Source organism: Mauremys reevesii, linkage group 3, assembly GCF_016161935.1.
Source record: "Mauremys reevesii isolate NIE-2019 linkage group 3, ASM1616193v1, whole genome shotgun sequence".
In the NCBI taxonomy this organism is placed as follows: domain Eukaryota; kingdom Metazoa; phylum Chordata; order Testudines; family Geoemydidae; genus Mauremys; species Mauremys reevesii.
Genome location: NC_052625.1, coordinates 140,959,263 through 140,985,204, shown reverse-complemented (window position 1 = coordinate 140,985,204; position 25,942 = coordinate 140,959,263). Strand labels below are relative to the sequence as shown.

Here is a 25,942-nt window from a genome sequence, read left to right as displayed (position 1 = left end):
CTTTGCTTCACTATGTCTAACCTCTCCAGATTATTTCTTTGGAGCTGCTGAACCAGTAAAATGTCTGACTGCAACATTTGATGGCTGAATCATAGTAGCACATAGCGGGCCAGATTTTAAAAAGTATTTAGGCATCTAAGATGCACATAGGCAGCTAATGGGATTTTCAAAAGCACCAAAGGCCTAACTCCCATTAGGCACTGTAGTGTGTCAATATAAACACAAAAAGCCACGCCTTAAGCAGTTACTAGAGAGCTCCCTGGCCAGGAAGTCCCTCTGTTTATTATACTTCTCCTGCAACACATTCTCATCCCCTCTGGTAATCTATAAAACACTGCACAGGCACTTAGGTGCTTTGGAAAACCCCACTAGGTGCCTATGAGCATCTTTAGGCACCTGAATACCTTTGAAAATGTAGCCCAGGGTTCTGTCTTCTTTTTGCTCATGTTCCACACATTGCCATGGAAACTCTTGGCTTCTGGTGGTTGCAGTGACATTTTCACAAGATGCTGCTGCCTGTAAAAGCAAATGACAATGTTGATGATCCATGTCATGGTTCCCTTACTTATGCCTCCTGTATCTCCACACTTGATTAAGGGGGTGAATTGAGGTTAATATTCCTGTCCTTGGAATTAAATCTGTCCTTGTCCAGAGTACAATTAGTGAAAACAATATGGATATGGAGCCTTTCATGTCTAAGTCACTAGTTTATTTACTACCAGTTGGGTAGTGACTAATACCATCAATTTCTCTACTTGGTGGCCTGTGTGGAATGAACTGGAGTTTTTAGTCTCGTTGTTAGATAGTCACATCACAAAACCACTGACAACCTTTGTGGTTGTGTGAAGGGCCAGACCAAAAGACTCCATCTGCATGGTGATTGAACTAGTCTCTCTCTTGTATACATGGTCCCTCTTGCACTGGTGTCTGAGACATGCTGGTTGAATGGAGATTCTGCATTGGCTGCTCTGTGTGTTATACCAGTTATGTGGAGAAACAGAGAAGTTCCTTAAAAGTATTAACTGCATGTTTTTATTAATGTAAAGGCTAATCAGAGCTGCTGAATCTGTAATTTTGTCCTGTATGTTAGTAGTATTCCCACTAGCTTCTGCTTTTCTGATCTGTCAGATTACTTCTATGCATTGCAAACACAGCCCACCCTGCTCAGATAAGTATAACAAGTATTATCCTTATTTTGCTGGTGGGGTAAGCTGACACATGGAGTTTTAGTGACTAGCCCAAGATCACTGTGGCAGAAATGGAAATAGAACACCAGGGTCTCAAATCCTACTATACCCACTAAAGGGAACCCCGTCTCTCTCTCTTATAGCTCTGATCCATCCCACTGCTAAGACTGCACATTTCTGGTGATGCAACATCTGAAGTTCCTTCCATCCACCACTTTTTTTGCTATGAAGACTCTCCAAGCTACAGGGAACCAAGCCTGAATCACAGAACCACAACCTGTTCTTAAACTGTGCCACACGTTGAGAACTTTAACATTTTGTGACTGGACTGAGTAAAACAACAGGAAAAAGGACACAACTACTCGATATTTTGCCATGCAGTATTATAACTCACACTGCAATGATTAGGTCTATTCAGATACCATTGGGAAAATTAGCCTAAGTAAATACCAGGCACAGGATCATAGAGGGTCACGAGAGCTCAAAGTGATCAGTGTTCATCATCTTACTCTTAAGGAATTTGTATTTATGCCAAGTTAATAAGTGAAGACAGTCTATAAATGACTCATTTGGTCATTCTGTATCTCTATGCTTTCATGCAAATAATCACAGCAACGTTTAGTGTTACATTCAATTTTTGACTTGTATTTGGAGGCAGCTGCTTCTCCCCTCTTCCCCTCCAGGCTTAACACAATAAGACTGGACAACAGGACAAAACAGTATAGTTGGTAACGTTATTTGAGAATGGCTTTGTCCATTGTGCTGATCCCACAAATATTTTCCCCATGCAGAGATATTATGTTGGCTTAAATCCAGGCCTGTAAACATTTCCTAGAGATTTTCCATATTTTAGCTTTAATTTACAAGTGTTTGTTCATTCCAGAGTTAGAAGGACATTAAGCCAAGGCTAAATCTCTCAGCTTTTTGTAAGTATGGACCTGATCCTGTAAGGCTCTGAGTGCCCATTGAAAAGTGTCAGTACCCAGCAGAAGAGTCTCAGCACCTAGCAGGACTCAGCCATGTAATTGGGGTTTTGTAGGTAATTCTCACACTGCATTGCCCTGAAAATCAGTATTGGAAGCTGATGAAGTTTTACAAAATTATCTAATCAAGCTGCTTAACACATCCCCTTTCCTGTGCATTGTCTTTTAAAGTGACTCTGGCAAATACTTCTCTTCAGAGAATTTGGGCATAATAAGGTTTGCTGGTGCAACGGGTTAATGCAGGCTAACTAGTTCTTCACTCTGAAGATCCAAGGATGGAATCTCCCCTCAACAACAGTCCCTAAAAACCCTTAGACAAAACACCCCTTCACTCCCTTGCAGTGATCGCAAGGAAGCCAAATCTGACTTCCGTGCAATCACAGAGAAATTTTCCCAGACAGTGGCATGCCACGGTTACCCCAGGCTTAGGAGATCCACCACCACTTCCGTCACATCCCCTCCTCACCACCTCCACTACATACTACGGTGTATTTTTGCTTTGATTTGGTGCAGTTTGGGGTCTGCCTCCCTTCTCTGCTCACTGCAACTCAAAATGGTCATTCTTGGTCAAAATGTCAAATTGACTAGACTTGCTATTCATTTTTTAAATTGAAAACATCCACATTTTTCCTTCTGAAACAGAATTTTTTGTTTGACAGGAAATTTTTAAATCTCAACATTTTGTTCAATTCCAAACAAATTGCCTAGGAAGATTGTGGAATCTCTGTCACTGGAGATTTTAAAGAACAGGTTAGACCAGGGGTGACCAACCTGAGCCTGCGAAGGAGCCAGAATTTACCAATATACATTGCCAAAGAGGCACAGTAATATGTCAGCAGCCTTCCCATCAGTTCCCCCGCAGCTTCCAGCACCTTCCGCCCACTGGCAGCCCTGACGATCAGTATCTCCCGCTCCCTCTCCACACCCCCCGATCACCTGTTTTGTGATGTGCAGGAGGCTCTGGGGGGGAGGTGGGGAGTGAAGGCACTGCAGGCTCAGGGGTGGAGTGGGGGCAGAGCCTGTGGCAGAGCCAGGGGTTGAGCAGTGAGCACTCCCCCGGCACATTGGAAAGTTGGCGCCTGTAGCTCCAGCTCCGGAGTCAGTGCCTATACAAGGAGCCGCATATTAACTTCTGAAGAGCCATATATGGCTCTGGAGCCACAGGTTGGCCATCCCTGGGTTAGACAAACACCTGTCAGAAATGGTCTAGTTCAGGGGTGGGCAAACTTTTTAGCCCGAGGGCCACATCGGGGTTGCAAAACTATATGGAGGGCTGGGTAGGGAAGGCTGTGCCATCCCAAACAGCCTGCCCCACCCCCTCCCACTTCCTGACCCCTGACTTCCCCCCTCAGAATCCCCAACTCATCCAACGCCCCCTGCTCCTTGTCCCCTCCCGGGACCCCCTCCCCAGGACCCCACCTCCTATCCAACCCCCTCTTCTCCCTGTAACTTGACTGCCCTGACCCCTATCCATACCCCCGCCACTGACAGGCCCCCCTGGGATTCCCACACCTATCCAACCACCCCCTACTCCCTGTTCCCGACTGCCCCCCAAACCCTGACCTATTCAATTGCCCCCTGCTCCCTGTGCCCTGACCCTTATCCACACCCTCGCCCCCTGACAGCCCCCTGGGACTATCCAGCCTCCCATTCCCTGTTCCCTGCCCCCACCCCCAACCTCTACTCCATCCAAATATCCCCTGCTCCCTGTCCCCTGACTGCCCCCTTACCATGCTGGAGCCAGCCACGCCGCCGTGCTGCCCAGCAGGAGCTGCAGGCCAAAGCACTGGCGGTGCAGTGAACTGAGGCTGCAAAAAAAGGGGGGACAGCAAGGGAGGGGCCGGGGGCCAGCCTCCCCAGCTGGGAGCTCAGGGGCAGGGCAGGATGGTCCGGCTCACAGGACATAGTTTGCCCACCTCTGGTCTAGTTATTACGTGGTTCTGTGTTGAGTGCAGGAGACTGGACTAGATGATCTACTGAGGTCTCATCCACGATTCCTGAATGACAAGGATTTTTACATTCCTTGTGAAATTGATACTCCATTTTCTCAACCAGCTCTAATTAGCAGAGATCAGAGTGTAACAAATAATAATTTGGTCAGGGGAGGACAGGAAATGCACTACTGCCTTACAACTTGTAGCATACAAAGTCACTTTTAAAATCTAACATATCTTGTATACAGACTCTGATACTTACCCTACTGAGGATGTTATAAAGGTCTCAAAGTTTCACATTAAATTTGGTCACACGAGATCAAAACAACTATTACAAAAGCTGCCCCAAATAAATCAATTCATGAAGGTTAAACTTCTGAGTCTCTAGGATTTCCTTTGCCGTTCCCTTTTATTATTATTTTTAGCCTATGAGAGAATCTTTTTTCAACAAATCCCCCCGATACTGTTTGTAAATGGAGTTTAAAAGGATATAGACCCTCAGCTATTTATATTTGGCTAGAAAGGCTATTCTTACCAGTTAACTGTTTTTTTCTTGTGATGTGATTGGGTTTTAGACAGAGGAAAGACAGTTTAGAGTTCTCAGACATTATTTCTTTTGTTTCAGATTCACAACCCCAGCCTTCTTGGATGCAAGTGGTCTCTCACCACTCTAGGAAAAAAATCAAACTAGACTAAGGTCACTTATAAGTACAGTTCTACTCTAGAAAGTGACTATGTAAAAAGGGCACCTTGCCCAACAGATCTGTTCCTTGTATGTATTCAGAGTCAAAGCTGCTGAGTTTGAGGAAAACAGTTTTTTTTTTACTGCTATTGCTAGTTAACATTGCAGAGCCAACACAGCTTACAGAGAGTGAGCTATCTTCTACTACTCCATGTGCATCAACAGAATGGCTTATTACATTCTAATCAGTTACATCTGACAAAGCCACATAGGTGTCACTGAAAATACAATCTTAATACAATAGGAGTTATACCCAGGGCTGGTGCAACCATTTAGGTGACCTAGGTGGTAGCCTAGGGCGCTGGGATTTGGGGGGGTGCCATTTTCTTCGGCAGCGACTGCGGCAGCCGGATCTTCGGCCGCCACTGGCATTTAGACGGAGGGAGCTGGGGCAGGGGAGCGCAGGGAGGGCCTCCTGCAGCAAGTAAGGGGGGGGACGGCACGCAGGGGAACTCCCCGCCCCTGCTCACCCCTGCCCCGCCTCCTCCCCGAGCACCCCGCGGCTGCTTAACTTCTCCCGCCTCCCAGGCTTGCAGCGCCTAAGCTGATTGGCACCACAAGCCTGGAAGGTGGGAGAAGTGAAGCAGCCACAGCGTGCTTGGGGAGGAGGTGGGGCAGGGGTGAGCTGCTTCACTTCTCCCACCTCCCAGGCTTGTGGTGCCAAGCAGCTTAGGTGCTGCAAGCCTGGGAGGCGGGAGAAGTGAAGCAGTGACGGCGTGCTTGGGGTGCTCGTGCTCGGAGCAGGGGTGAGCTGGGGCGGAGGGGGGGTGTGCCTCAGGGCAGAGGTGGGTAGCTGCCACGGGTGGGAGGGGCAAGCCTCAGGGCGGGGGGAGGCAAGCCTCAGGGTGGGGGGGGGCAAAGTGGAAGTTTCGCCTAAGGCGCAAAACATCCTTGCACTGGCCCTGGTTATACCGCTGAGATTGAGGGCTCAACTTGGTCTGAAGCACCTTCATTGCTTTGATCCCAGACTCTCTGATCCCATGTGAAGTTTGCAGGGCTCTCAGTTAAAGATATCTTCCCACATCTGTAAAGCAAGTACATTCAGCATTGCATCATTGAAACACAAACATAGAACCCTCACCAGCACCACTTTTACCAATTGGCTTTTCAGAACCAAACCCTGCTTTAAGTTTATAGCCAGTGCTATGGGTTACACTTCCTGAGCTTCAAGAAAGCTATATAGTAAATAGGATTGAGGTCTTTCATATGTTTCATGACATCACCCTTAGTTTTCAAAAAGCTCTAATCAGTCATATCTTGCAGCATAGTTTGAGGACACAAAAGCAATGGACCCAAACCATAAAATTAGATACAGCTCCCAACTTCCCCAAGCCCTTCTCCAGTTTAGAGCTGGGGTTGTGGTTGATGTGACTTTACCAATAGGTCTGTTTATTAACTTTCAGCTGTTGCACTCCACTGTACACAGAAAAGTGACTATGGAAAAATGGCATCTTCCTTCCACATTTGTGCTACCTACTTTCGTCAGTAAGAGGTAGGGTTTTACTACTGTTTGTACTCTCTCCCCACCATAGCCCCAGGGCAGCCTGCATCCCAAACCCCTCATTGCCAGCCCCACCCATCCCACTCCCTAGCTGGAGCCCTCACCCTGTTCACTCAACCCTCTGCCTCAGTCCCCTTCTTCATCCCAAACCCATTATCCCCAGCCCCACCCAAGCCCTCATCCCGCCTCCCACACCCCAGTCTCCTCACCCCTGGCTCCACCCCAGAGCCCTCATTCCCCTCACCCCCAACCCTCTGCTCCAGCCCTGATCCCCCTTCCCACACTCTGAACCCCACAGCTCCACCCTCACCACACATCACTTCCATATTGGTGCACATAAAATTAATTCTGCACATGGACATAAAAATTTAGAGGGAACACTGACCATGTGTACAATAAACCCCCAGGTAACAACCCTTGTCCGAGTCGTTTCTGTCCCACCATGCATTGCCAAAACTACCCAAGAGATGGCACAATGAACGGTGGCAGGTTGTATGCTAGGATACCTACCAATGGTGCACTGCACTAGTCATCAACACAAGCACTTCTGGTGAGTATGTGCAGCACTGACACAAGGAGCCAAGTATGCACATGCACAAGCGATATACTGTGGTGGCTGTATGCCAATGTAACTTGCATTGCCAAAACTTTTGTAAACATGGCAGCAGTGCATGAGGAAGAACTGGGAGAACCATGTGAAAGTAGTGACTCTACAGCATGCTCCACTCCACCCAAAGAAACTCTTGTATGCAAGGAATATGTTTTAGTGTCCTATTGGAAATGGGGAAGGATGGAACCAGTGAGGAGCTACAATGGGCACATTTATCCCCTTGTCACATTTATCTCAGTCTCACGTAGTACTATGGAATTTTTCACTATTTCTGTTAGCAGCTCAATTGTGGCCAATATGGTGTTCAAGCAGATGTGAAGGACTAACTCCCTGCACTTAATATCCAGGACAGAGCAGCCTGTTATATTCCCTTCTCTCCCCTCCCCACCCCCATGTGTGGGTGGGAGCAGTGGGGGAAAAACTGTTACCTACCTTTCTTAACTGTTGTTCTGAGAGATGTGTTGCTCCTGTCCATTCCACTCTAGGTGTAACTCTGAGATGCTATGTCCAGCACCCAACAGTCCAAGGTGACTTGGGACCAGGCCAAATGGAAGGGACGAAGACGGTTGAGGAAAGAGTGGGGTGGATCCTGGAAGGTGATTGGGCTGTTGCTCTCGACTGCACCCTCTAAATGAGTGCTTCTGGCCCCTGGTGTGTTTTGCCAGGCTGGGCTGCATGGGTGAGTGGGAGAAGGAAGGATGACGGTGGCTGAAACTAACATTTCTGACCCATCTCCTTGCAGACCCTGGATGAGACTGCCAAGGCCTAGGAGGCGGGGGTGGCCGGAACCGCTTTCTCCCAGGCTGCGGTGTACGCATGCCCAGCAATCGAAGGGTGGTCCTGGTGTCCTTTAGCCCATGCAGCCTAGCATCCGTCTGGTCCGAAAAGAGTATTCTCATCGAATGGGAGGTCCTGGATGGAGGTCTGCATTTCTTGGGAGAGTCCGGTGGTCTGAAGCCAGGACCTGTGCCTCATTACCACTGCAAATGCAACCACCCTGGCTGCTGAGTCTGCCACAGATGGTATGGTATGGAGGGAACACTTGGCAGCCGCATTTGCCTCCTCCACCAGGGTTCCACATTCTTGGGGCAAACCCTGTGGGAGGGACTCCTTGAACTCATGGAGGGAGTCCCATAAGTTAAAATTGTAACAGCCCGAGGATCTGATAGTTTGCCAATGGAATTGCAAACTGGCCGTTGAATAAATTTTCCTTTCAAACAGGTCCAACCGTTTGGCCTCTCTATTTTGAGGGGTTGAGCTAGTATGCCCCCATTTTGTCTCTTTCATTGGCCACAGAGCCCACCAGTGAGCCCAGGGAAGGGTGGGTGTAGACGTATTCAAACTCTTTGGCCGGGATAAAATATTTCTTTTCGGCCCTTTTTGAGGAGGGAAGAATAGAGGAAGGAGTTTGCCAGAGGGCCTTGGCAATCTTAAGGACACTGTCATGCACTGGTAGTGCAACACGGGTTGGGGTAGAGACTAACAGGACATTAAACAAGGTGTCCAACTGCTCAGCCATTTCCTCCACCTTCAGGCCCAAGTTCTCAGCCTCCCAACACAGCAGGGCCTGTGTTCTTAGAAATCATCCAGTGAGCTGGCCCTTGAGGGTTCTGCAACCACCTCATCGAGGGATGAAGATGACTGCACTACTGGGGGAGGCTCCAGGAAATCTTACTCCACAGGGAGGAAGGCTTAGGGGTGGGTACAATTCCCTCTGCCTCAATCTCCGAGCATGCCTCATGCGCTGAGCATGGTGAGGGGGATAGATAGCTCAGTGGTTTGAGCATTGGCCTGCTAAACCCAGGTTTAATCCTTGAGGGGGCCACTTAGGGATCTGGGGCAAAAATATGTCTGGGGATTGGTCCCGCTTTGAGCAGGGGGTTGGACTAGATGACCTCCTGAGGTCCCTTCCAACCCTGACATTCTATGATTCTATGGTGCAGTCTGTGCTGCCAGCTGTTGCTCTGAGGTGGCAGTGATAAGCAGTGTGAAAGGGGCATCGCTATAACCGGCATTTTGACATAAAATATGCAGAATTTTGGATTTTTTGGTGCAGAATTCCCCCAGGGGTAAACTACTATAAACAAAGGTTTTACAAGGCCCTAAGGCTTGAAGTCAGTAGATGAAAAACTGCTAGCCCTGCCAATGCAAGGAAAGGCACTGACTAACCCCCACTGGCAGTAAGAAGGAACTGAGAGGGCATGGGGATGGTGATGCCTGAAACTGGCGTATGAGCGCAGCACTCAAGTGGGCGCCACTGCCGACCCTACAGGTACCACAAAGGCAAAAATCTCAGATGACCGCACGTGGGAGCGCGCACACCTAGAATGGAATTGACATGAGCAAGCACTCGAATACAAAAACCTTTGACTTCACACCAGCTGGGCACTCCTGTGCTAATGGATTTATGCTCTGAGGCTCAGGATTTGTCCCCCATCTGTGAACTAGTGGAAGCAGGAGGCAGATGATGACTGTCACAATTGCCTCCTGTCCTGGCAGCCACCCTGGGGGGTGTGTGTTTCTGAAGAGATTACATTCTCAAGTTCAACCTCTATGGTGATGGCACAACCAAGCAGCCCATCAGTCCTATCCTACTGCAGGTCTTTAGACCCATGCAGAACCCATTGTAGGCACAGATGGGGAAGCTGGTGCTCAGGAGGTAGCTGACCCTTCTGCTCCACATGAACAAGCCCACCCAACTTGATTTCCTCCGATTGTACTGAAACTAGACAGAGGAGAACACAGTCCATTCTTACAACCAGGAGACAGACTCAGATCTTCCTAGCTCTGCCACTGACCATGTCTAAAGGTTGGTCATTTAACATTTTCATGCCTCTATTTACCCATATGTAAATTGGACCAAAACCCTTCTGAGGCTCCATTAACTAATTTTGCAAATACTTTTGAGATCCAAGAATGTAATTACAAAGCATAAATAATGACTTTAATAACAATACTGCCTTATTGAAATCACATCAAATTCATATTCAGTTTGTTTTACACCTTGTAACAGGTTTGTATTCATTTAGTCTAAATTCAATTCTTCTGTATCACACTGATTAAAACAGCCAGCCATGTACAGTAAAGGAGGAAGGGAAAGATGTCACACTTCAACTGTGTGGAGCAGATGGGAGGAACTGTTGCACACTAAACTGACCTAATTCCAGATTCCAGAAGGTGTTAAAAATGCTCAGAAATAATAAACTGACACTCTTACCCATAAGCATAATGCAAATAACGGCAGCACCTTTTCCTGATATAACACTATTCCGTCAGGATTTAGTAATTAAATAAAGAGCCTAAGCAACAAGACTGGAACTTATTTTAAAAAAACCTATGCACCTGAACCAGTGAAAGTATTAAAGTTGACCACAGACAACTTACTTCACAACAATCAATTCTGGAATATATTTAAGTCCTTAAAAAAGTTAATCTGTTTTAAACAGCATCACACATGTATGAGAGACCTGGCTTAGAAGGATTTTTCTCCCCAACCACTAGCATGTGGAACTCCTATTCCCAGGGGTTGGGAATGCTCTTCCCACACTGCTCCTACTGTTACTAAAAAGATTAAAAAAAAAAAAGTATGTTTGAGCATGGCATCTGAGAACCCCTTGGTAGGACAGGCAGGCCAGGGGCAATGGGACAGAGTTAGGATAAAGTTACTGTTATCAAGGGAGACAGGAAGCTCAATGGATTGATTGCAACTGCCTATGTATTCCAGTGAAGCCTCTCACACAAAGTGTAAGTGTGTGTTAGGAACAGAATCAGGCAAATATCTCCAGATAGGGTTGTCCGAGGTGGATTCAGTGTTGATATGCAGCTGTGGTGCGATCTGTTTATCCATAGCTGTCCCTCTGCATGCATCAAGGAAAACAGCAAAGAACATAAGAGTGTTCTCTTTGTGGTTCCGATGGCTGTCCCACGAGCCGTGGGATTCCCTCACAGATCAAAGATGCCATGGCAAGTGGTGGGGCATTACAACTCTGTTAAAGTCTCTCAGCTTTTATTAATTTGATTCCTGGTAATGTAATACACCCCTGTAGCAGAAAGCCACACTGCTCATTCCCACATCATATGAAATCATTCACCATTTTATGTACAAGTTTTGAATTACAATCTTCAACTTTTCATCAAAACACAAAAATAAAGCCTAAAAAAGCATTTTTGGTAAAATTGCACAGTATACAGAAGCATACTTTCATTACACAATGTCTTACACAACACATATTTTGACAAAAAGCAGAACCTGTTACCGTTTTGAGAATGAGGAGGCAGTGCCCAGACAAAACTAGATGTTACACATCCACAACTAGAGGGATAGCTTTAACTGAGTAAAAGATGACATGAAAAATATGTCCTGAACACTCCAAAATAGCTTAACAGAAAAAATAAAAGCACATTTGTAAACAACTTAAAAACAAAAGCCTTTTGAAAATGCTGAAGTCACAAGAAGATAAATTATTAGTTCTCCTTGGCTCAAATAGCCATTGCTATCCTCTAGGTTTGCTGGGGGGAGAAGTACAAGGATTTTGCCCACACAGAAGACTTCACTGAGAAAGTGGGGGCAAATAGTTCAAATTTTTGGTGGAATTAGGGAAGGGAATATTGAAAGGCAAAAGGACATGAACTCTATATTCTCTCTGGAAAATATCATTAGAATGGCAACACAATCTAAGTAGTGAATGGAGCTGAATTCCACACAGTGTACATTACTTATTTTACAGTCTGAGACCCTTTTCAATGTAAACTTAAAAGGTTATAAGCAACTGTTCTAACTTAGACTTTTGTATTATGTACCATTAAATGAAGTTAGCATTGCTTTCACTTCCATTATTCAAATTTTGCCATAAAGTGACTTTGCATATGAAGTGTTAATATTAATTTAAACATGTTTCATTATGACACAGAAGAACCTCAATGACTGTCCTGGGAAATGATTTTGCAATTATTAACCATGCATGTGAAGTCAAGCATTAGTATTCATTCTCCTCTACTTCATGCTTAAACACATGCTAAGAAGCTGCTGAGCACTGACTGTGTCCATTTTGGTAGATGGACAGATGTATGCAAACAGCAATGCTTTGGATCACTTGTGCTATTCCTAATACTACAGTTATTTTCTCTGCCAATTACATTTTGCTATAAATATGTGTGCCCTTAAGTTGATCCCAATATCAGTTTCAGCTAACTAATCAAATTATCTGCTAAGGTTTCGGGAATGATAACCCTTCCTTTATTTAAATAAAGTTAGGGAAGGGTTTTAACTCCCGAAAGGCTTGCCAATAATAGGTTTATTTTAAAGTTAGAATGACACTGTTCAGTAAGGTATCCTTCATCTTTGATATTCTTATACATTCACAATATCATCAACATTTATCAGATAGGAAGAAGAGCGGAAGAGAAAAGTAGTGAGGTTTTTACAACTAAGTATTTTACCAAGCGCTACTAACAAACTCTTGCATTAATTTATTCATCTGAAATGAAGCCCAACAACTAAATCATCACAAACTTTTGATCATCTCGCTGGTATTTTGATGATACAACAGACTAAGTTTTCATTTTATTTTTCATCTTTGCAAAAGATTTATGTTATTAAAACCGGACACTGAGAAACTTAAAAATAGTTTAGGATTCTATTAAAAAGTGACTCAGTTGAAAGTTGGTTTATAATCCAAACAATCCATTTTAGGTGATTTCTGCTCACATAATCATGGCAAATACAGATATTGACCATTCCATGTTTTGTTTGAGTTTGTTAAATGCAACTCTTCAGTCACAAAGGCAGCAGGCATTCTGTGGCAGGCTTGCTTTGAACACTTCTCAAACGACTGAAATAACTAGGATTCACAAAGCAGACTAAGCCATTTCTCTCATTTTCTTACCAGCTTCGTCCATCTGCATTCCCTACTTCATATCATGTTTTTGTATTTAAAAATAAATAATAATTACTCAAGTCCTCAGCTCTTTATCCAAACAAACTTATTTACATGTATGGTGAATATGGATGTTTTCCTTTCAGCATTTCAATAAGGGTTCAAAAAAGATCCCAATAACTAATATGAAGGGAATGATTATATAGAACTTTATATTCATTTGCTTTCTGAATTGGCTTCCAAAGATGCTACAGGCATAAAAGCTTTAAAGGTTAACACATGCTTCCACACATTTTGATTTTTTTCTCCTTTTATACAAGAGACCCACTTTGCTCAATGAATCACCATCATAATTTTTTGTCCAGTATGATTAGGTGAAACTGCATGCCATCCCACTCCTCACCCCAAAAAAGTACAGAAAATACAGCCTTTTGCTTCAAATATTTTATGAATGCGAGATTACAAGAATTATATTAGTCAAAATGCAGGGCTATCAAGCACTGAACCAGTGATGTTGGCATCAGTCTGACTACCATTTTGCATGTGGAAAAATGCACTAAATCTACAGGTAAAAGGTATCACTAATGCATCATGAATTACTCTGGTCAATCAACATCAGCTCTGCAGCATGGTGCATGAGAAAATGACTGTCATTGTAAATTTGTTTGAGATGAGACACAAGAACAAAACCATTCTAAAACAGAAGTTTTTGTTTTGCTCTTATTGAGGTAACATCAGAAATTAAAACAAGATTTTACAATTTAGAAGCCATTTTAATTCTTTTGTTAGGCTAGCCTTCACACACTGAGCACGTGTACAGCCACAGTTCACTGTATTTGTGTAAGCTGAGTGCTGGTGATTAATTCAAGTCACTGTTCTCCCACCTCGTTCAATAAACCTGTTGAACTGAATGTTCACCATAAGAAAAGGAAAATAAATGATGTTCTAAGTGCAGTAGACAAATATAGGCATTCTGAACACATCAAGAAGCTAACACTCATGAGCTGTCATAATAAGGGATAATACAAAAGTCTTTTCTGTGCATATTTTTTTATTTGAAAGGTCCCAGTGAATCATGATGTGCCTTGTCGTTTCTGTTGCTGATTTCTGATGACCTCTAACTGTTTTTTGCATTGCTGGTAGTAAGTTGAAAGACTTTTGTTTTCGTCTAAAAGCTTTTTATGTTCTTGTACCAGACGCGATGTGTTTTGCTGGTCTTTTTCATCCTGGTCCAGTTCTGCTATTAGCTCCTGTCTAAAGATAAAAAAATGTTAACATTCAAATGCTATGGAGAATAAAAATCATAGAATTATAGAATATTAGGGTTGGCAGAGACCTCAGGAGGTCATCTAGTCCAACCCCCTGCTCAAAGCAGGACCAACCCCAACTAAATCATCCCAGCCAAGGCTTTGTCAAGCCGGGTCTTAAAAACCTCTAAGGATGGAGATTCCACCACCTCCCTAGGTAACCCATTCCAGTGCTTCAGCACTCTCCCAGTGAAATAGTGTTTCCTAATATCTAACCTAGACCTCTCCCACTGCAACTTGAGGCCACTGCTTCTTGTTCTGTCATCTGCCACCACAGAGAACAGCCTGGCTCCATCCTCTTCGGAACCCCCCTTCAGGTAGTTGAAGGCTGTTATCAAATCCCCCCTCACTCTTCTTTTCTGCAAGCTAAATAAGCCCTATTCCCTCAGCCTCTCCTCGTAAGTCATGTGCCCCAGCCCCCTAATCATTTTCATTGCCCTCTGCTGGACTATCTCCAATTTGTCCACATCCCTTCCATAGTGGGGGGACCAAAACTGGATGCAATACTCCAGATGTGGCCTCACCAGTGTCGAATAGAGGGGAATAATCACTTCCCTTGATCTGCTGGCAATGCTCCTAATAATGCAGTCCAATATGCCGTTGGCCTTCTTGGCAGAAAGGGCACACTAGTGACTCATATCCAGCTTCTCATCCACTAATTCCCAGGCCCTTTTCTGCAGAACTGCTCCTTAGCCAGTTGGTCCTCAGCCTGTAGTGGTGCATGGGATTCTTCCTTCCTAAGTGCAGGACTCTGCACTTGTCCTTGTTGAACCTCAGATTTCTTTTGGCCCAATCCTCCAATTTGGCTAGGTCACTCTGGACCCTATCTCTACCCTCCAGCATACCTACCTCTCCCCGCAGCTTACTGTCATCTGCAAACTTGCTGAGGGTGCAATCAATCCCATCATCCAGATCATTAATAAAGATGTTGAACAAAACCAGCCCCAGGACCAACCCCTGGGGCACTCCACTTGATACTGACTGCCAACTAAACATTGAGCTGTTGATCACTACCCGTTGAGCCTGACACCTGCTTGTTTTTGTGAGTAGTCACTACTGTATATTTTTATTTTTAACCAAATAAAAATTTTAATTTATCACTGAGTTTATGAAGATCATGTCTCAGGTGTAATATTTAGTACAACAGAAAGGCCTAAGAGTTCACAACAACCGAATTGGTTTTTAAATTATTCTCTATACTTCTCAGTACATGAACTCAATACTGAATGCAAACAGAGCTTTTCTCTATATTATTCTAATCTGTAAAATTCTTTTCAAATCTCACTAAGTAAAGGCTCCAAACCTACAATAAAGTTCATGCAATGGGACCCGCTTCATACATACTGTCACTCTAAATCACTAGGACTCCACATGGGTGAAGGAGTCTGATTGCTTAGAGCTCATTGCATAACTGGGGCTTAATGTCTTGCCACAATTTATTCAGACGAATGGCTTGTCTTCACTACGGGGTTAAGTCAACCTAAATTATGCTACTCCAGCTATGTGAATAACATAGCTAGAGTCGACAAAGTTAAGGTTGACTTACCCGTGTTTTCATGGTGCTGAGTCAACGGGAGAATCTCTACGGTTAACTTCCCTTACTCTTCTTGGAGAGCTTGAGTAGGGGGGGTCTACAGGAGAGTGCTCTGCCATAGATTTAGCAGGTCTTCACTAGACCTGACAAATCAATCCTTGCTGCATCAATTGCAGCAGCCTTGATCTCCTTGTAATGGAGACCAGCCCTTAGTCCCTGATCCTGCACGTAAATACATGTGTTTAAGGTTAAGTACATGGAGTAATCTTACAGACTTAAATGCAGGACTGGGACATTAAAAAGTAAAATCGGTTAAAAGCAACACTCCTACTTCAGACACTAATAAATATTTGTTGAAAAAATATTCTCAACTGCTATTCTCTGTCACTCAAACCCTTCTTTCTAATAAAGCCATAAAAATGAAAGTCACTGAGACAGAGATAGAATACTCCAGTACACAAAGATACACTTCACTTGTCCCATTCTCAATATTTCTCAATCTATGTTTTCTCTTTACAAGCATTTTACTTACTTTCTCTGCAACAGCAATGCAATTTCCGTCTGAACTTTCATATATTCTTGTGCCATTTTACAGTGCTGTTCAAATACAGCCATAGATTCTTTGGAGTTTGGGCATGGTGCTAGAGGCTGAAAATAAATCAGACATGTTAAAATCTAATCAACTGATATCTCAATAATAGTGTGTTAGAATGTGTCTGCAATATATTTATACCAGCTTTCAGAAACTAGTAAGCTTTTAAAAATAAGTGTTAAACCATGCCCTGGAAAAATCTTAGTGCACTGTTGCCAAAGCTGAATCAGACCCAACATCTACATTTTATTGCTCTACCACATTCTTTGTTACAAAGGATGATGATCAAAGCACTATTTGATCATCCATAGAACAAATAAAGTTTGGATGAGACTGTAGCAATTTTATTCTATGACCTCGAGCAAATTTCTTATTCATACTTTTAAACTAAGATTTCAATTTGTTTTAAGGATCATATTTCCCAGGGCTTGTTTTTAATAGCTTGATTAAATCTGAGTCAACCAATCTCAGGTTACAGAATAATTTTTTTTAGCCTTGTTCAAAAGTTAGGCAGGACACAAACATCAACGAATACAAAAAACAATATTTTTTCAGCCCATATTTATATCACTCAGGGAAAAAAAACACAGATGAAAATGTTTTAGACTAGTTTAGACTGAATTTAAAATTCAATTGCTCATAAGATATACAGTTATTACCTGCAACTGGTGATCTAGTGTAAGATATGCCATTGGGATGGAGTTATCTGACCCATTGGTATCTGTAACAACAATACCACAGCTGTAATATATTTTCAATTGAGTTAATTGTACATTTCCATGTAGGACATCCATAAGACACTAAAAATAATCCTTTTTTGCTAAGGAAGTATAAACAAAACTAAACATCAATATGCAGAATGATATATGGAAATATCCATTTTTTTCGGTTTGTGTTTTGTAAAGTTAGTTGAGAATGACATTATTAGAGTATGATCTATTGTACTGAAAAGAAAAAAAGATTAAATATTACACCTTTATAAATTTCTAGAGGCCATTTTAGTTGAACATAGGTTTTTTGCACAGTTTGCATTCTGGCTGTCTGTTTATAAAGTTATTTGCTATGCCATTCTTGTTTATGAGGGATCAGCCAGTCAGTCTACCCATTAGGGTGACCAGATGTCCCGATTTTATAGGGGCAGTCCAGATATTTTGGGGCTTTTTCTTACATAGGTGCCTATTACCCCCCACCCTCTGTTCCGATTTTTCACACTTGCTATCTGGTCACCCTACTACCCATTAACTGAATTTAAATTAAGCTTTGAAAAACAAAATGAACACAAACTTTGTTCAGTCATGACATGACTGACTTTACTCAGACATGAAACCAAACCTAGGAAAATACCACCTCTCCCACCCAATATGCCCTAGGATACCTTTCTCCCCAATATTCTTAGGGATAGCATAGGAGTAATATGGGAAACCTATAACATCCCTGCTGGGCCTCACTGCTGTTACTGTTTTGGAAGAGAGCAACACCATGGGCCTTCCCAGAATTTTCCCTCCGAACGACACTGCATGCTTCTGGAATCTGACATGCTTTGTATCTTTAGAAGCCCAAGATCTGAGGGACATAAGTCTATTGCTAAATCTTAAGATAACCCTACTGCTGTAAGTGGAAAAACTACTGGGCTCCAGCACCGTGTGACTGCTTATCAGGAGAGCAAATGGTAGAGGATAGGTGGGAAAGAAGTCGGCTGCCCAGCCATATCCCAAAAGCATCTGCCATAAAGTAGTGGGGTGGTGGCAGCCAAAATGAAAAGGTGCTGCCTCCCAAAGATTACCTACTGTAGCTCCAAAAACAACGTCAAGAAGGTAAAGGAAACGGGAGGGTGAGAAAGGAGAAACTGCCATTCTCCTCCTTAACAAAGAGCAAAATGAGAACTAAAGATAATGACTCGCATGCAGACCCCGAGTACCAAAAGAGAGGGCTATTCAAGGTCATGCTGTAACCAACCTTGCCTTAAAATGAGAACTTTTTGAAACAGTTTTTCTGATATCTTGTTTTTTTTTTCCTAGTCAGATTTACGCAAACCATGAACTAAAGATTGTCCTTGGAAAGGAACCGAGACTCTGGGCTCCCAGTGCTACATATAATTTCTGAGACAAATATGTCAGAAAGTCTGCCCACTTGTGATCTTAGGATGTCACAGAGAACCAACGGTGTTAGTGTGTTGAAGTTCTGATCCTTTTATTATGGTTTGTAAGCACTGGACTAAGAGTATAGATTTCTTTAACTAGATTCCACTATTATAAAACATGGCTGAGTGAGTGTAATGTAACAAAAAAAGAGTGATACTCTGGTAAACAAATATTTTACATGCTTCTGAAATAAAACTTTACGCTAACTTTTTGTAAAACACCTTGCAATAGCACGTGTGTACACGCCTTCTTCCCCCCCACGCCTCTCCAGAGATATGGGCCTGAATCTGCCACCTTTACTTATCCTGAGCAATACTTTATCCAAAAAGGTGACTCACTGAAATCTAGACATGTGTATTTATAATGTACACATACAAATAAAATGTTGCCTTGTGTTTTAAAAAATGTAGCATCAACATTCATGTTCAAAACTGTTAAGTAGAATATTCTATTTATAGTAGCATCATAGGAAAATTATATATTTTGCTTTTAATGAACTATAGTTAAGAGTTTATGTAATATCATTGCGTCTACTTAAAGAATTTGTACAACCAGTGAGCAAATGCAGTAATGGTTTAAATGAGAGTCAGAAAACTAAAACCAATCAATTGTTCTATTATTCAATTTCTTTGTAAAGTTTACACACACATTGATCTTAATCAAAATATATTATAAAATAAACCTCTCAGAATGTTAAGACAAGAATAAACAAAAGAACAAAAAAAATAATCAAACATCACCTGTAGATTCATCAGGTGTCCAGGGAAGACTACGAGCTGGCTTTTCAGAGGTTGGTCCTGGGGTAGTGATCATTCTCACACTAGGACTAGATGACCTACTGCTGTTTCTGCTCTCCTGCACAAATAAAACAAGATTTTAAAATAAGACTCTTATAGTCTCATGTGACAGTGACAAAACCAAAAGACGGGAAGACTGGTTCAAGAGTTTGTTTTACTAGCCTTTTTGGATATAACTCAAAGAAACAAGAGCATTCATTTCTATAGTTCTTTTTAGTTCTCAAAGTTCTCAAAACGCTTGATAAACTTTAGAATATATAGAAATTATATAGGAATCATTTCACCCAAAGATAAATTTTAGATGAGAAGTATAACAGCAGTTCTCAAACTTCATTGCATCACGACCCCTGTCGGACAACAAAAATTACTACATAACCTGAGGAGGGGAGACTGAAGCCTGAGCCCACCTAAGCCCTACCCCCCCCCCCCAGGAGGAAGGGGAGGGGAAAGAAACGGGGACAACAAAGCCCAAGGCTTCATCCGGGGGCCTGTAAGCTGAGCCCCACCTCCCTGGGCGGCTGGGCTCGGCCTTATACAATGTACTCAAGAGGCTGCATTTTGAGCATCCCATTATGATTCTACATAATTATCACAGTACAGTCAGAAGCTGCATTCACTAGAACAGGGGTCAGCAACCTTTCAGAAGTGGTGTGCCAAGTCTTCATTTATTCGCAGTAATTTAAAGGTTTTGCGTGCCAGTAATACATTTTATATTTACAGGGGCCAGCGGATGGAACCCCAGACTGGTAGAGGGCTGAGTGGACTGGCAGCTGGGACCCCAGGCCAGCAGCGGGCTGAGTTCCGTCTGGGGTTCCATCCGCCAGCTTGGTCCTGGTCGCTGGCCCCACTGAGCCCGCTGCCCGCCCGGGGTTCCATCCATCAAGGCCGGCAGGAGGCTGAGCAGGGCCAGCGGCGAGGACCCCAGGCCAGCAGCAGCGTGCCACAGTAAAATCGGCTCGCGTGCTGCCTTTGGCCTGTCGACCCCCTGAAATGAACAGAATCGGCAGCATTTCCTGTTCTTGTGAGTCGCGAACAAGTCCACCTGAGGACTTTCGGAAGATCTGGTTGACCACATTGGGGTGGAGAGGCCACTTGTGGCGAGATGAGACGGTTCTGCTGAGGTGATCTGCCAAGACGTTCCTGGTTCCGGGGAGGTGTGCTGCCACAAGATGGATGGCATGCTGCACACAGAAGTCCCCACAGTCTGAGGGCTGATGACCTGGCTCCACCCTGTTTGTTGATATAAAACACTGTGGCAGTGTTGTCAGTTATGACTTGAACCATTTTGCCTTGTAACTGGAACCGAAAAGCCTGGCAGGCCAAGTGAACCGCCTTGAGCTTCCTGACATTTATGTGGAGGGTGCAGTCGACCCCCGACCATGGCTCTGTGTACTGAGCTTGCCCAGGTGGGCTCCACAGCCTGGCGTCCAACACCAGAGTTAGCGATGGGGACGCCAAGAGGACTCCCTGCAACACTGATGTGGGGTCCATCCACCACGCCAGTGATGCCTGGATGTACCTTGACTACCACGTCCAGGTTGTGCCTGTTGGGAATGTAGACTGATGCCAACTACACCTGCAGCACCTGGAGGTGGAGTGGGACATGACATACCACGTAATTACAAGCATCCATGTGGCTTAGCAGCCTTCGGCAAGTGCACACGGTGATGAGTGGGTGGTGCCTCACACGGGAAATTACATCTAACATGGCTCAGAAATGGGTCTCCAGAAAGAAGGCCCTGGCCCACGTGCACCGATAAACTCTATCAGTTGCACTGGTACGAGGGTCAACTTCTTTTCGTTCACTAACAAGCCCACGTTGCGGCATGTGGACCGCAGCAGATTGAGACTGCTCTGCACTTGATACCATGATCTGCCCTTGATGAACCAATCGTGGAGATAAGGGTAGACCTAGACTCCCTGATGCCTCAGGTAAGCGGCTACTGGGGCCATTCATTTTGTAAAGACCTACGGAGTCAAGGAGAGGCCAAAGGGGAGCTCTGTGAACTGGAAATGGCACTGGCCCACCATAAAATGGAGAAACAGTCTGTGCCCTTGAAAGATAGAGATATGGAAATAAGCATCTTTCAAGTTGAGAGCAGTGTACCAGTCTCCTGGATCCAGGGAAGAAATGTTGGAGGCCAGGGATACCACGCAAAACTTCAACTTCTTGAGATACTTGTTGAGTCGTGTCAGGTCCAGAATGGGAAGTAAGTTCCCTTTTGCCTTCGGGATCAGGAAATAGTGGGAGTAGAAACCTTCCCCCCTCATTTCTTGAGGACCTCCTCCACTTCCCTCAGTTGCAGGAGGTTATCTTCTGAACAATGAGTTGTTCGTGAGAAGGGTTCCTGAAGAGGGACGGGGAAGAAGGGGCCGGGGGGAGGGGCAGGCAAAAACTGAAGGGTGTAGTCCAGTGACAATTTCTAGTACCCAATGGTCCGAGGTGAGTCTCAACCAGGCTGAACGGTAGGGATGGAGATGGTTGAGGAAAAGATGGGGCAGATCTGGGGAGGTGATTGGGGTGTCACTCTCGAGTGCACCCTCAAAACGCCTGCTTCAGGCCTCCGTGGTATTTTGCCGGGCCAGGCTGCACGGGTGAATGGGAGGAGGAAGGGCGGAGGCGACTGGAATGGCTTCATCGCAGACTCAGGCGTATGCATCCCCAGGGAGCACAGGGTGGCTTGAATGTCCTTCAGATTGTGCAGCCTCATGTCCGTCTGATCGGAAAACAGCCCGACTCCATCGAACAGTAGATCTATGTCTCAAGCCAGGGGCTGTGCCTCATGACCACCGCCGAGGCGACTACCCTGGCTGCCGAGTTGGCCGCATCCCAGAACATCTGGAGGGAGCACCAAGCTGCTGCGGGACTTTCCTCCACAAGAGCCCCGAATTCTTGGGCTGCCTCCTGGGGCATGGAGTCCTTAAACTTGTGGAGAGAGTCCCACAGGTTAAAATTATAATGCCCCAAAAAAGCCTGGTGGTCTGCTACCTGGAACTGGCCGTTAAATAAATTTTTCTTCCAAAAAGATCCAGTCTCTTGGCCTCCTTATTTCTTGGGGTGGAACTAGCAGGCCCCCGCTTGTCCTTTTCGTTGGCTGCTGACACGACCAACGGCCCCGGGGACAGGTGGGTATATAATTATTCAAACCCCTTGGCGGGAACAAAATACTTTTCCTCAGCCCTCTTGGAAGTGAGCGGGATAGAGGACAGCTTTTGCCAATTTGTTCTGGCAATGTTCAGGATTCCTTCATGCACTGGGAGTGTGACACGTGCAGGGGTGGACACGGAGAGTACATTGAACACCGTGTCCGATTGCTCTGCCATCTCTTCCGCCTCGAGGCCTAAGTTAGTGGCCACCCATTGGAGCAGGGCTTGGTGCTCCTTAAAGTCATCTGGTGGGCTAGCACGGGAGGGCAATGCCACTGCCTCGTCTGGAGAGGACGATGAATGAACCACTGGGGGAGGGTCTGAGGGATCATCCCCCGCAGGGGAAAGAGGTCTCTGGGTGGGCACCTGTTCCTCCACCACAACGACCAAGGACTGGAGACAGGGGCATCAGCATAACTGACATGCCCGAGATATTCCAATAAGGCCACTGCGCTGGCTACTGGCCCTGCTGCCAAGTTGGCATCACTGCGACAGATGCAACCCCCAGAGCCCAGTTGCAACAGTGCTGTGTCAGCAAAGGGCTGAACTCCCTCTCCATGCCAGAGAAATCCTCCTCCGGTGACCAGGGAGGGATAACTGACACTTGAGTCTGGTGGCTAACTGTTGCCATGGGTGACTGGCGCCTTGAATTGTTAGACTGATGCTGGGAATATGGGGAGTGACACCATGTTGGGGAGCATCCCTGAGTTCTTGGTGCCGTGACCGCCGGTGCGAAGATGACCGGTGCTGACTAAGGCAACCAGCACCTTCCTCTGGGTGAGGCCTGGAACGAGGGCGGAGACCGGGAGCACGGTGCTGGTGACCTGTAACGGCGAACTGGTGACCTGGGCTGACGCGGAGACCAAGGATGTGGTGAAAAAGGGCTCTGCCTTGGCTCCAGATGCCAGCCCAGCTCACTCATCTTCTGGGAGGCCTTCATGGCTGGCTTGCCCTCATAGGGATCCTTCGCTGGGTCCATCACCACACGCGTGCCAGCTGTGCCGGGAAAGTCAGTTGCTCTCTGTGCGCTGGGAGGGCGTTGACTATGCCATCAGCCTGGGTCTCCTACCGCTCCCCAGAGTTGGTGGTGGATCCCTTAAGGGGCAGAAGGTCCCCTAGGGGGCGTGACCCCTTGCGGCTCCAGCGTGGGAGGACAGCCCACGCAGGGTCCTTTGCCCAATTCCTCCTGATCCGACTTGCTCGGTGCCAGGTCCCTCTTAGTCTTCTTCCTGGGCACTGGTGAAGTGGATCAGTGCTGGGAAGAACCCGGTGCCAGGGGCATGCTACATACCGAGGCCAAGGTGCTGGGTGTTGCGTCCAGGCCAGCTCCAAGGCTGGGTGAAAAGCGGCCTCCAAGAGGAGGGTCTTCAAGCGAATGTCGCATTATTTCTGTATCCTGGGACGAAAGTTCTTAAAGATGTGACATTCTCTTTAACGTTGGACTCCCCCATGCGGTTCACTAACAGGTATAGAAGGCCTGTTGCAGTCAGAGCATGGCTTAAAACCCAGAGACTGGGCATGCCCTGGCCTGGGGCAAAGTCCCCGCCGGGACCCTGACAGTACTTAACCGCTACTTACTAACCAATCTACTAAAACAATTTACAGCTGGAACCAGAGGTTCGAGTAGGAAAAAAATGCTGACCACTTGTGAAGCAAGGGAAAGAGGCACTCCGACCAACCACCACAAGCAGTAAGAAGGAACTGAGAAGACATAGGGCCGGCGGTGCCTGATATACCAATGCATGAGCGTGGCACTCAAGGGTGCGCAACAACCAGCCCTACGGATACTGCTAAGGCAAAAATGTCTGACAACTGTGCACGTGGGTGCTCACACACCTAGAATGGAATCGACACAAGCAAGCACTCGAAGAATTCTGTGCTGGAGAAAATTAGAAAAAATGTGACTCAGTGCATGGGTTGTCAAGAAGTCCAGAGGATCCACCCATCTTTTCTTTATGGGAATGGATGTCGCAATTTTTTAAAAATTGTAATCACAGAATATAGAATATTATGCTTGGAAGGGACCTAAGGAGGTCATCTAGTCCAACCCTCTGCTCAAAGCAGGACCAATCCCCAGACAGATTTTTGCCTCTGATCCCTAAATGGCCCCCTTGAACATTGAACTCACAACGCTGGGTTTAGCAGGCTAATGCTCAAACCACTGAGCTATCCCTATGGGGTGTCACAAACTGGAAAAGGTTGAACGCCCCTGGCTTAGTGTATTCAGTTATTCATGCCCTGGATGCAATATTCAGCCAAACAACAAATCATTATTTGCACAGCATTAGACTGACCACGCTGATAATGCCATTCAATACCAGGAATTAGTGTTGGACAACATTTCTAATCATAGCAGCAACACAATATAATAGTGATAGTCCTCCAGCTGCAAATGGTGGAAATTAAGTCTGTAACATCAGAATTTGTATTTTGTTGTTGAGAGGGGGAGGAGACGTGACCTCCCTTGACAAAATCAGCAAAATACAGACACTAGATCTCTGATGGCTGTGATCAGTCTGAGAGAAAAAACCCAACAGATCTCCCTCTTGTACATTAGTTTTTTTCCAAACACAACTACAAATGGGCCAGATAATGCATGGTTTTCAGTTATCACAATGCTGAAATGAGGAATTGTGAAGGAACTATAGGACAATGAAGATGAAGACTATGCATGATTTAATATTTATACTGTAATCATGCTCAGAGGCACCCATCAGGATTGAGGCTCCATTGTGCTAGGCACTGTACAAATGTATATGAAGACAAGGTAAACTAAAATTAAAAATAGTTTTTCAAAAAAATGGTATACAAACTAAACTTAGCCTGGATTATATGTACTTTCATTTTCATCCTGCTTGTCCAAATTGGATTATTTATTATAGCACCATAGTTGTGCACCACTCTTAATAAAATATGTGGTTTATAGAGCTCTTTGCCTTTAGAAGCTTAGAAATCTAAATTGGACAATACAAATACATTTATAAAGGGAGTAATCACTACGGTATTTAAACTACATTCAAAACAGAACAATGTAATATCTTCCCATCATTAAGAAAAGACTGATATTTGTCCTCCAGGACAAGACTTGCATGCCCTATTTTGGGAACAGAAGAGGTGCTGGTTCCAGCATTTACATTCACTCAGCCTGAAGAAAAAGTTGCATCTCCTGTTAAAGTTTTCCATGTTTGGGCTCCAATGAGTTTCTAATAAGAACAAATGCTAGAGCAGGCAATTAGGTATGAAGAATAATTTACTGCAAACTCCTGCCAATTTTTTTCCTTGGAATTGATAGTGAAATAGAGAGCATGACAGAGCAGAGAGGGAGAAGCAATCTCCAATTTAGCAGGACTAGACCATTTAAGGCTTTATAGATTGTAACCAACATTCTGAAAATCACCTGTCACTTCACTGGCAACCAATGCAGTGTGTGGCTTAAAGGGTGTGGGAATGGAAGCAAACAGTGCCATAACTGATCATTGATGAAGACTAGGTGAAGAAGTGGGTTTAAGGAGAGACTACAAAGATGTAGAGAAGAAGGATGTTTGCAATGAAAGTGGTGGAGGAAGGAAAATATATTTATATATAATTTGA

General features: G+C 44.8%; 1 protein-coding gene across 12 annotated transcripts in view; it reads right to left on the bottom strand.

The window, feature by feature from the left end:
• Window positions 1-10,946: 10,946 nt before the first annotated feature.
• Window positions 10,947-25,942, bottom strand: part of MAP3K7 (mitogen-activated protein kinase kinase kinase 7) — an 81,501-nt gene continuing 66,505 nt past the window's right edge. For all 12 annotated transcript variants that reach the window (XM_039529124.1, XM_039529125.1, XM_039529118.1 and 9 more), the window contains 4 exons: window positions 19,148-19,262; window positions 16,926-16,987; window positions 16,207-16,322; window positions 10,947-14,087 (listed from right to left, as the gene is read on the bottom strand). In XM_039529124.1, the coding sequence (XP_039385058.1) occupies window positions 13,907-14,087; window positions 16,207-16,322; window positions 16,926-16,987; window positions 19,148-19,262 (474 nt within the window). In that variant the 3' untranslated portion in view covers window positions 10,947-13,906. The remainder of the gene's footprint in view (window positions 14,088-16,206; window positions 16,323-16,925; window positions 16,988-19,147; window positions 19,263-25,942) is intronic.